Genomic DNA, 12,093 nt, shown 5'->3' with positions numbered 1-12,093 from the left:
ATCATCGCTCTAGATCTTGGATTCGTCGTTGATGCTCTACATTAAGGAGTCTGTTAATGCAGTTTTAACTGCTTCAGTTGTTGCTCAGAGCAGAATTATCCAATAGACCCACATCGCAATTTTTTACCCATAGAACATAGTAGTCAGAGACTGACTTGGACATTTTGCATAAAATTCAAATGATCATTGGAGTCAATAACACTGTGGTAGGGATGCTAGAGTACGGAATTGTAGCAGCAATTGGTTGAGTCTTAAGGTATAAGACAATGAATAATGTTTTTTGAAAGGATAATTTTGACATTTTTAAAATTTTTAGTGGCACATATCATCTTCTGAAAGGATAACTAACGCATAGATTGTTAATGGCAATGACCTATTAAACAGTTTTTGAAAATTGAAGTAATGCATAGACTCGTTTTGAAGTTCAGAGGCTGACTTGAGACAATCCTAAGGTGCGCTATCTGACGAGCAGATCTGAACTCTCTTTGTAGGTGTTTGGCATCGGTGTTGGAAACATCGCACATAGGCATTTTATGAGAAAACAACACCGGTTTTGTTTGGTACCAGTATTGTCCACAATGTTTTCAACATTGATATATATTATCCAACGTCCAATTATGTGCTTGGAACTGTGGACGTTTATTCACAAAAAGTTTGTCCTTGATTTATTTGCAAAATCGAGAAAAGCAATAATAAATCCATTTATCGATACTTAGGCATCACTCGACACCATTAAGCACCACATCAGCACAACAATGAATAAACGCCTACCGGTTGGGGGAAAATGAAGCTTCCCCCAACGGTAGGTACACACATAAATCAAGGCTTGCTTTTTGCAAACCTATGACATAACGAGGAAAAAGCTGAAATGATGCCTATGTGGCATTGTTTTATTCAATAAATGCCCACATTTCAAAATACCATCCAAGATGATACCATATTATTTACACCAATTTTTCAAAAACCATTGAATTTGATATTGCTCTAAACCACACTTTCCTTATTTTCAAGGTGTGGTATAGAACAAATTTGAAACACCACTTTCTCTATTTTAGCTCTACTTGGCGCCGTTTTTTCAGAAAACGGCATCAATGCCAAACATCGCCGAAGGCAACTAGACTTCAATGGTCATTAAGGTCTGTCCAAACAAAGAAGGCATCGTTGAAGTGATAGAATTTAAGGTGGTTGGTGAAAGGGGCTAGATCAATACATCAGGGTTATGATTCACGGTTTTAACCGAGCGCTACACCACCGATTTTTGAGCCCGTTGACAACCGAGACTCTCGAACGAGGTTTTGTTGGGAGTAGTCGGGTTCGGGTAGGTCTTCTTAGCCCAACCGGAGGGTATCCTTCCTTCCATTTCCCGCGCGCAGAGCAGGAGTGTTGTTGTTTACTGCCTCCTCCAAGTCCAAGGAAGCTAGGACCACCACAATCAGAAATGGTGTTTGCGAGGGTTTCTTCAGGACGCTACAGCTCTCTGTGTTTCAGCTTTCCCTTTGTCGAATCTGTCCTCTCCGGAGCTCCTTTCTCTCTCTCGCTTCTTCCGTCTCCAAGAAGGCTTAATGTTACTACTGCCACAGCAGTCTCAGCATCAGCATCTATTCTTCACGTCGAGTCAGTAGGTCTGAAGAGCGAACGTTGGAAGCCATTATGTTTGTATTACACGCAGGGCAAGTGCACAAAGGTAGTCTATATTTTCCAAGAACCACTTCTTCCTGATTGTCTATTTTCTCCTTCTAGGATTACAGTTATATTGCTGTTGCACACTGGCTGTTTGATCAAAGTTCTCTTATTACAAAGGCATTGGCCAACCTTTATTGCATTCTAAGGTAACAGTTCTAGGTGTTTGGCTGTTAGTCCTTGGTTTTAACGCTACGTGTTAACTGTGACATGTAGGAGCATCCCTATTAACTTCATTGCAAGCACATGCTTACTTGAGGCAGTGCCAACTGTGATAGAATTCAGATACGTAATATTTATGGTCAGCACCATCAGACATTGTATAGGACTTGCGAAGTGCCTTGGAAGCTTGGAGTTCTGATTGAATGGAACCAGCATGTTATCCCCTTGTGATATTTCCCCCATAAGCGTGCATGCCCTTTTTGTTGTGGTGCAGTCTTGATCATGTTGTAGAGGATTAGGTGACCTTGGAACCATGATTTGGGGCTTATGCATGTGTTATTTCTTTCTTGTTAAGTGTGTTTTTAATTATAAAAACTATGACTGAGCTCCAAACAAATACTCAATTCCAGAATGCAATTGAACATGCTTACATGCTACCAAGGTCCAGTTGTTCATGAATAATTACCACAAATCACAGTTCCATGATACCTTCCTGGACTGACAGTTCCTTCAGAATGAATTTGGGGTGTTTCCCCTTCTATAATTGGGGATATTTTTCTTCTTATATAAGCTTCGTCCAATTTCAGTGGCTCGTCTTGTTAACTTTTCTAAACTCTTTTCCCTTTCTGAGAAACATGAATTTCCATCTAGCTGATCATTAACTTGTGGCCATGTATTGGATGAATTGAGATGCATTATTATGATATTAGGTTTTTGCTCGTCATCGATGCATATTTCATAGTCATGAATCCTCTGATGATATTTCTATCTTAATAGAAAACATTTACCACGCTGATATGCCTTAGTTGTCAAATAAACATGTCAATATGCATTTAGTTTTGAGTTTTTTTTTTTTTTTGGTTTTTTTCAGATGGATGATCCAATGCATCTTGAAAAGTTCAATCATAATTGTTCCACAGAGCTCCAAGTGAATGCTGCCCAACTCAAACATTTGCGCTCTCAGCATCTAGATTACTTTTTGGTGCTTGATTTGGAGGGAAAGATTGAGATTCTTGAGTTTCCTGTGGTAATGGTTGATGCAAAAACCATGGATGTTGTAGATTTTTTCCACAGGTTTCAACCTCACTTGCACATGTCACTAGTACTTTATTCATGGACTCTATTAAAAATTTTTCTGCCACTAAGTTCCCCTGATAAGTTCAGTTGAATTTTACTTTTAGTCTGTGATTTTCCTCATTTACATACTAAAACCCTGCAGAGATTTGTACTTAGTAAATTAATGACTGCAAATTTTGCATGGATATGGATTTAGGAGACTCGGTCTGATACATTTGAGGGAATTTGATTTCTTAGGTGGAAAAGACACGGGTTGTAAACTAAAAAGTTATATATTATTAATCAATGATATGTTTTATGGATTCCATCATGCATGTATTAGTGGAGACGTTTGTATATGAGAATTCTGAATTGTCAACCAGTCAAAGATGAAAAAGTAGTTGAAATTAAAACTGTTGCTCCCCTGTCCTCATGAATTACTTATCCACCTGGAACCTAGAGGAATGAACGCAACTCTTCTGGGTCTAATGAATTGTTTCTCTGCTTTATAGTAATACTCACAATAAAAGGTCAATTGCAATAAATGCAGCTTTCTCAAACTGAATTTATTGGTATTTTTCTTTTGTTCTTTGTTCTTCTGGGTGTCTCCCTTCCTCTCAATTTTACTTGGTAAATCTTTTATTCTTGCCAACAAAAAGAAAATTAAAAGATATGAGATGTCTTCAATGAGATAAAAATCAAAATTGGTGCTCTCAGATGCTCACAAATTGCAGTTTCTTTGTTGAAAAGTTAAGAAAAAGGATGGATTTTTAGTGAATGTTATACCAGGATTTCAATTTATTTTTCTATTAATGCGTTTCATTTTGAATTTTCATTAGCTTCTTACCAATATTTTGTGCTTACATTTACAAATAATAACATGGATTAATAACTGATATAAGGGTCATAGAAGATTAGATTTGGGGAAATTGTGAAGTTAAATGGATTTTGATCTCTGACTAGTAGAAGTAGGTGGATTTTAATAGCTAGGGAACTTGAACCCTTACTTTGTACAACCATGAAAGTGTTTGTGTGCCACAGTAAAAAAATCTTGGGTTTTCCTGCAGCTGTAGGTGAGGGCCAGGAGTGGCAGTCATAGGATTCACTAGTTAACTCCAAGCACATACACATACTTGAATAAGTTAGTAAAATCTGTCATGATACATCTAGTGTATATGCAAAGAAAGCATTTCTCACAGGAATCTATGTCTACAATAACTGTCCCTATTGGAAATATGGTGGGCTCCAAGTTGTCTTATTTTACCCCTCTCTACCCTCCCTCCCCCAAATCATATCTCAGATAATAAATATTTGTAATTTTATATTTATATTATATGCAGTAGGATTTATTTTGCTACTTTCTGCATCTATATAGTATATTAAAATTAATAATTGGCACTTTCTGAGAATAATCACCTTCAGATGCTTACATTTTTATTTTTTAATTATCTTCTTCAGATTTGTGCAGCCTTCCAAAATGAGTCAGCAAAGAATTAACGAGTATATTGAAGGAAAATATGGAAAACTAGGAGTTGATCGGTATGGAGGTGATTCTTATTTTGGTTATGGCAGAATTAAAATGTCACCTTTCTTGCTCAATATTTGTAGTGTTGCTTGACAATTTGAACATTAATGTACTAACTTTTTTGCTTATTGACATTTGGTTACATGATTATTGGGTAGTTTCTAAGCATGCCTTTATCAAGCCCTTCTAGTTAATAGCCTTTTTAACCTTACCCTTTATTTTGTAAGTTGTGCAATTTGATACCAAGAGAACTGCACTAAAGCTTGTAAATGTTTTATTGACAATTTCTAATTCTTTAACAATCAATAGTATCATCACAAAACCACCATTTGTACCTAAAAGGAGTATCCAGTGATTTAAAAGGCGCACCTAGGTGCACAGGCGAGGTGCATTTTAGGGTATGTGCCTTGCTAGGTCCTAGGCGCACCCCTTTCAAAAGGCGCACACACCTGGTGCACTTTGCACCTCAGCTTAGGTGTGCACCTTTTGAAAATTTGACGCTTTTTTGCTTTTTTTGAACTTGGCGGTTGGGCCGGGGGCTCCACCCCTGGACCCCCATACCACGCCCCCAGAGCCCCGAGAACCCCCTATTTTGCTAATGTTGTTCATTCATTCATCCTAATAAAATGTTTTATTAAAAAGCAATTACAATTATAAAATCACTATTTTTTTGTGTGAGAAACTAAGAATTTAAGACCCTAACATGGACTTGTTTGGCTTGCCTCGAGGGGCATGGCACAAAGGTGGCTCGTAGAATTAGGAATGTAATATGTTTTACATCACAATAGCTACTTGAAGTAATGCACTTGAGGCAAAAAAGAGATTGTGGGTTTTACATGCTTGAAATTGTTTTATATGTTTGATTTTATTTTTAAATTTTCATTTGAGTACCCTTTACATGTTATGTTTATGTATTTTGATTTTAGATAATAGGTTTCTAAAACATTTATTTTTAAATCTAAGTTTATATTTTTTATCAATATTATGTTTACCACTTTTTTTTGATTTTTTTTTGCATTCTTTTTTGAAAATTCTGACTTTTTTTTTGTGCCTTGCTTCAAAAAGGTGCATGCCTCGCCTTGCACCTTGCGCCTTGGCCCCTGCACCTTTTTTGCGCCTTGCACTTTTAAAACATTGGGAGTATCTTAATAGTGTGTCACATGGATTCCCATGCCTTAGCACCTGTCTATTTTTTCATTTCTCTGCAAGCATTCCTTAATATCAACCCGTTCTAGTTAATAGCTTTGTTTTCTTGGATCTTATCCTTCATTTGGCAGCATAAATTAATAATAATTGTAAATAAATGAACAATGGACCGAAATTGGGCATACACGAATGAGTGAAAACTTCCCAAATCCCAAAAATAACTCTAAAAAATGAATAACATCCAGTCACTAAAACCCATTTCATTAATGTTCATAAAGAAAGTAGTGTCTTCCTTCTGTCCTAAGTATTTGCATTTTCTAAGCAGTCAGCAATTACCTTTCTTAAAAGGCTGTGGCAGCTAAAGATAAGTCACAAAGATGGGGACCTAAAAAATGTTGGAACTAGGGCTGTCAATGGGTTGGGTTCAACCCGATGGACCCAAACTGATTGGGTCGGTTCTGGTTCCAGTTCCTGGAACCAATGGGTCGGTTCCGGTTCCTGATATATTGTCCTGATTATTATTGGTCCGGAACCAGTTTTACCCAGTCCCGAACTGACTCAGACCCAACCCAGGCTATATATATAAATAATATTTATAATATGTTATATATTTAATATATATATATATAATATTAAATAAATTAATACAATATATAATATTTTCAGCAGGTTTATTATAATTGGGTTCATCGGATCAGACCCAATTGTCCTGAGAACTGATCAGTTTCTGGGTCTAAAACTACAGATCCTATCAGGTCTGGTTCGGTTCTGGGTCCTTGGTATTTCTTGTTGGGTCAGTTCTGGTTCTACTTGGACCCGACCTAGACCTGACCCACTGACAGCCCTAGTTGAAACTGAGTTGATTATAAAAGAAAAATGGAAATTGAGTTAGAGAGATCATTTGATGAAGAGGAGGTCAAAATTGCCATTTTTTTTGCAGTGGATAAGAATAAAATCTGGTTTGGACAGTTCTACTATGTCTTTTTACCAGGAATGTTTAGACATCATTAATACTTAATAGTAGGAAAGGCCCTCAACGCCCTAAAGATTTTTGGCTATTAGCCCAGTGGAAAGCCTCTTGAAAGTGATTTCAGTGGTGCTTTTTTTTGAGACTAGGAAAGGCCTTCAAAGCCCTCATATCTCCTCTTCAAGGTACATTTGTCTAAGGGAGATAAATAGTTGATCATATCCTAATTCTAATGAAACCATACAAGATCTAAGAAGATTGGGAAAAAAGGGTTTAGTGTGCAAGTTGGATTTGGAGAAGGCTTATGATTTTGTGGATTTATCCTTCTAGGAGTTTGTACTGGGGGCTATTTTTGGGTGTAATGGTAAACTCTTAGGCTGACAAGCGTGAGATTGTAGGTTTGAGTCTGAAAGAAAGCCACTTTGTGAAACAAAATGGAGAACCTAGATGAAGGGTTGTATAACTTCTTGTCCCCCCTATTATTTGTCCTTGTAGCCAATGCCCTCAAGTCACTTACCTCTAGAGCTTACATTGTTGGTTTAATTAAGGGGTTCAGATTCAGAGTGGGTGCTGATTTGCTGATGAATGGTAATCATTGTTGTGTGGATTCTTCTAAATGGATGAAGTGTCCATGTCAGACATACATCAAACTCCAAAACTCCATGGATTCTTGAGGGGGACTTTGGTGTAACATGTTTCTTTCTCTCGGTGCCTATTTGACATAAATTAATACTTAATGTACACATTGACTGTTACTTTTTCTACAAAATGTTACTAAATAACTATTAATAAAAAGATGTCTCTAAGTAACAAATATAATATGTAAAAATTTTTTCTATATAGTTATAATGTAGTATTTTAATAGTTTATACTTGTTTCTAGATGTGTCCAGGAGTCCTCATGTTTTTCAACAGACTCCTGAAAACGTGTCAGATTCTAACTTCTCTGTCTGTGTCCATGCAACATTGATGATAATATCATCTTTTTTCCCTTTTTCCCCTTCTTTTGAAGATCAAGGTAGGGTGGTGGTTAGGAACCTTACTCTTAAGTGTTTTTAAAGGTTATACATTCTGGAAATTAACTGGAGTAAAAGCACTTGTATACATGTTACCACGATACAACTAGATACTTTATGGCCGATACCTTGGTGATACATGCTCAATACAAGTAAATCTGATGGTCAAAGTTGACTCAAAACTGTCACCCTCATCCTGTTCCCAGCTTTGTAAACATGGAATAGGGATTCTGATGCAGCTGCAAAAGAGTGACTGTTGAAGGCTAGTTAAACTAAGGGAGGTTAATGATCTGTTTTGGTATGAAGGGGTCCAGGGGAGAGATTAGAGAAGTAGACCTGTCATGCAGATGATTGTAATATACCAATGTTTAATAGAGAGGAAAGTCCTACAAATCTACTGTCACAAGGTAATTTTTGTTTTTCTGAAAACTGCTGTCAAGGGTCTAACACATGCCATAGTTCTTTTTTGCATCTCAAGTGGGTTTGGAAGAAAACATTTAAAAACAATTTTGAGAAAACGTAGGAGGATTAATCCAAGAAATTCCAAATGAAGAGAAGATTTTTATCGGAGACTTAGTGGGTATGTAGGGAAAAGAAGTGTAGGATATGATATGGTGCATAGGGGATTTGGGTTTGGGGAGAGGAATGAATCAAGAGGTACAATATTAGATTTTGCAGTAGTTTATGATATGTCAATTTTAAACACCTCTTTCCAAACAAAAGGTTTTAAAATAAGTAGTTTAAAACAGAGTATATGACATATAAGTTTAGTAATAAATTAATAATATGTGTTTAAATAAGGATATACATAGGATTGGAGACCAAGAGATAACTCAATGTGACCGCATGCAAATTTTGTAATAAATTAATAATAGGAGTGTAAATGAGGATACACTTAGGATTGGAGACCAAAAGATAACAAAATGTGACCAGTACCTTGGTTCAATGATTCATATCAAGAGAGAGATTGAGGAGGATGTCACCCAAAGAATTAGACGAGGATGGGCAAAGTGGAGGGGTGCATTTGGACTTTTATGTGATAGGTGGATACCACTTAGATTAAAAGGAAAATTCTATATAACAGTTTCAAGGGCAATTATATTGTATGGAACAGAGTGTTGGGCAGTCAAGAACAACATGTCGAGAAAATGAGTGGCAGAAACAAAAATGCTAAGATGGATGAGGGGAAAAATTAGAAAGGATAGGATTAGGAATGAAGTCATCCGTAAGAACCTAGGAGTAGCTATCAAAAGAGAAAAAGAACCTAAGAGTAGCTCCAATAAGTGATAAAATGAGAGAGAGAGTAGACTAAGATGGTTTGATCATGTGCATAGAAGACCACCAATAGCTCCAGTTAGATGTTGCTTCACCAAAAAGGACATGGGCCCCATATAGTTGGGATAAGGAATGGATGATGATGATACTATAGATCACTCTTTTTAAAGACAAGGACAATACCTAATTGATCACTTTTATCGAATAATAAGAAAACAACTAATGAAAAGGAAAAAAAATATAGATTGAAATTGTTTTCAGCAAGGAGAAGAAGAAACGAAAGATATGAGAGCCAAAAAAGAATCAGCATTGGTGGCGCCAGTTTTTTATTTTAAATAGTAGGGCGACCATATACATAACAAAAAGAAAGGGAAAAGACCAGAATGCCCCTTTGCGGCATATAGTACAGATTACATCACTCCCCCTCAAGTTGGAGCGTAGATGTCAATCATCCCCAACTTGTCACAAAGATCATAATGCCGTAGTGAGCATTATCCTTTAGTAAGAACATCTGCAAGCTATTCATTAGAGCTAATGTAGGGAGTGCACACTTGCCCCTTAACAATTTTCTCTTTGATGAAATGCTTGTCAACCTCAATATGTTTGGTTCTATCATGGAGAACTGGGTTGACTGCAATGTTAATGGCAGCTTTGTTGTCACAACAGAGTGAAATAGGATCATCAAAAGGAAATCCTAATTCACTCAATAGGTTCTTGATCCACAGTAACTCTGCAACTCCATGTGACATAGCCTTGTATTCTGCCTCTGCACTTGACCTAGCCACTACACTCTGTTTTTTGCTTCTCCAAGTCACAAGGTTTCCACCAACAAAGACACGATATCCATTGGTAGATTTTCTGTCATCCACTGAGCTGGTCCAATATGCATCTGTGTACACCTCTACTCTCATGTGCCCATGTTTCTTAAAGAGTAAATCTGTCCTTGGGAACTTCTTCAAGTACCTAAGAACTTTGTCTACTGCTTCTAGGTGTGCCTCCTTGGGTGCATGCATGAAGTGACTGAGGACACCCACAACATATGCAATGCTAGGCCTGGTCATGGATAGGTAGAGAAGATTGCCCACAAGTCTTTGGTACTGCCTTGGATCTTTCAAGGGCTCACCACTGCAATCCCCAAGTTTATGATTTACATCTATAGGTGTGTCAGCAAGGTTTAGCTCCTAACTTCCCTGTATCCTTTAGGAGATCTAGGGTGTACTTCCTTTGGGAAATGAAGATGCCTTGTTGAGAGCGAGCAACTTCAATACCAAGGAAGTAGCACAAATGCCCTAGATCCTTTACTTCAAACTGTGTAGCGAGGAATTTCTTTAATCTCTGAATCTTTGAGACCTAGTCTCAAGTGATGACAATATCATCTACATAGACATTCAAGGCTGCTGTTTTTTCTTGTTCCCTCTTTACAAAAAGTGTGTGATCAGATTGACACTACTTAAAACCCATCTGTTGAACTGCTTGGTGAAACCTGCTAAACCAAGCCCTCGGAGATTGCTTTAGATCATACAAAGATTTCTTCAATTTGCAGACCTTTTGTTCACTTCCCTTCGCACAAAAACCAGGGGGTTGAGTCATACACTTCCTCTTCCAAATCATTGTTTTGGAAGGCATTCTTTATGTCAAGTTGATGAAGCTCCCAATCAAGGTTTACAGCTAAAGACAAAAGAACCCGAAGAGAGTTCATTTTTGCAACCGAAGCAAAAGTCTCAGCATAATCAACTCCATGCACCTGTGTGAAGCCTTTTGCAACTAGCCGAGCCTTGTACCTTTCCACAGACCCATTTGCATGTTTTATAAAGAGCACACATTTGCACCCTACAGGCTCCTTTCCCTTAGGAAGATCTACTAGCTCTCACATGCTATTCTTGTGAAGAGCATTGATCTCTTCTGTCATTGCATCTGTCCACTGAGGAACAAGGCCTCCACAACACTCTTGGGAAGGGGAACACTATCAATGGCAGAGAGAAAAGTACAAAAAGAAGATGAGAATTCTCATAGGATAAGAAAGAGATATGGGGTGGGGTGTGGTGCATGATTTTACACCCTTCTTTTTTGCAATAGGGAGGTTCAGATCACAACTTGAAGTGCCAATATCAATAGGTTCAGGAACATCAACTGGAACAATACTATTTGGGTGAGGTGAACGACCCAACCCCTGAGATTCTGATGGCATTGGTGGCATAGTTTCCAGTGGCTCTGTGGCAATTGAACTTTGTTGGCATTGATTTTTGTAGCGCAGTCTCCGAAAGACACGAAATGGAGGAGGATTGGGAATAGAAGGCAACAAAACTTGAGTTTGAATTTGTTTCTCCTCAACTCTACTCTCCCCCTGAGGAGAAATAGGAAAGTAGGGAACATCTTCAAAGAAAGAGACGTCCATAGAGACAGTATTTTTTAGACATAGGGTCAAAACAACGATAGCCTTTTTGAGCCAGGGGATAACCAAGAAAAATACACACAATAGCTTTGGGTTCAAGCTTACCACAAGTAGGAGAGAGCATGAACAAAACACTTACATCCAAAGACCCACATAGGGATAGAAAACAAAGGAGCTTTAGGGAAGAGGAGCTGATGAGGGGACCTATATTCCAATACTCGAGATGGTGTTCTATTGATGACATAGGCAACAGTCAGGACAACATCCACCCAAAATCGTTTTTTGGACATTCATCTGTAACATTAAGCCTTGAGCAACTTCAAGGAGATGTCGATTTTTTCTCTCTGCAACCCCATTTTGTTGTGGGGTTTTGGCACATGAGCTCCTATGTTGAGAGCCGCGAGATGCAAAGAAATTTGTGAGGTCTCCATGGAAGTATTCCTTGGCATTATCTAATTGAAAGATTTGGATCTCGGATTGAAATTGGGTGTAAACCATACGCTGAAAGTCTTTCACAATTTTAGGAACTTCCTCCCATGAATGCATAGGATAAACCCAAGTGTAGTAAGAGAAGTCGTAACAAAGGAAATAAAATACTTGTAATCATTCTCAGTTGGAATATTAACAGGTCCCCACACATCTGAATACACAATGTGAAAAGGAAATTCTGATATTTTATTACGTAAAGGGAATGAGGTTCTACAATGTTTACTTAGTTGACAGTTTGACACTGAAAATCACTAACAGACAATGACTTAAACAAATCTAGGAACAAAAACTTCAATGACTCAAAAGACACATGGCTCAAACGGTGGTGCCACAAAACAATATGACTCTTACTCGATGGACGCAAAGACTTTGAAGCTATAAGACCA

At 37.7% G+C, this 12,093-nt stretch overlaps 1 protein-coding gene across 2 annotated transcripts in view; it reads left to right on the top strand.

The window, feature by feature from the left end:
• The window catches only part of LOC104589075 (Polynucleotidyl transferase, ribonuclease H-like superfamily protein), a 36,525-nt gene that overhangs the window by 4,730 nt on the left and 19,702 nt on the right, over nucleotides 1-12,093 (top strand). The window contains exons 2-4 of one of the 2 annotated variants that reach the window (XM_010247260.3): nucleotides 1,080-1,684; nucleotides 2,714-2,916; nucleotides 4,357-4,437. In XM_010247260.3, the coding sequence (XP_010245562.1) occupies nucleotides 1,220-1,684; nucleotides 2,714-2,916; nucleotides 4,357-4,437 (749 nt within the window). In that variant the 5' untranslated portion in view covers nucleotides 1,080-1,219. Of the gene's footprint in view, nucleotides 1-1,079; nucleotides 1,685-2,713; nucleotides 2,917-4,356; nucleotides 4,438-12,093 lie in introns of those variants that run through there. The other variant, XM_010247262.3, reaches the window with a different exon arrangement.

This window comes from Nelumbo nucifera, chromosome 1 (assembly GCF_055504915.1).
Source record: "Nelumbo nucifera cultivar China Antique chromosome 1, China Antique-T2T, whole genome shotgun sequence".
In the NCBI taxonomy this organism is placed as follows: Eukaryota; Viridiplantae; Streptophyta; class Magnoliopsida; order Proteales; family Nelumbonaceae; genus Nelumbo; species Nelumbo nucifera.
The sequence above is the reverse complement of the archived record's forward strand: the minus strand, read 5'-3'. Positions and strand labels throughout refer to the sequence as shown.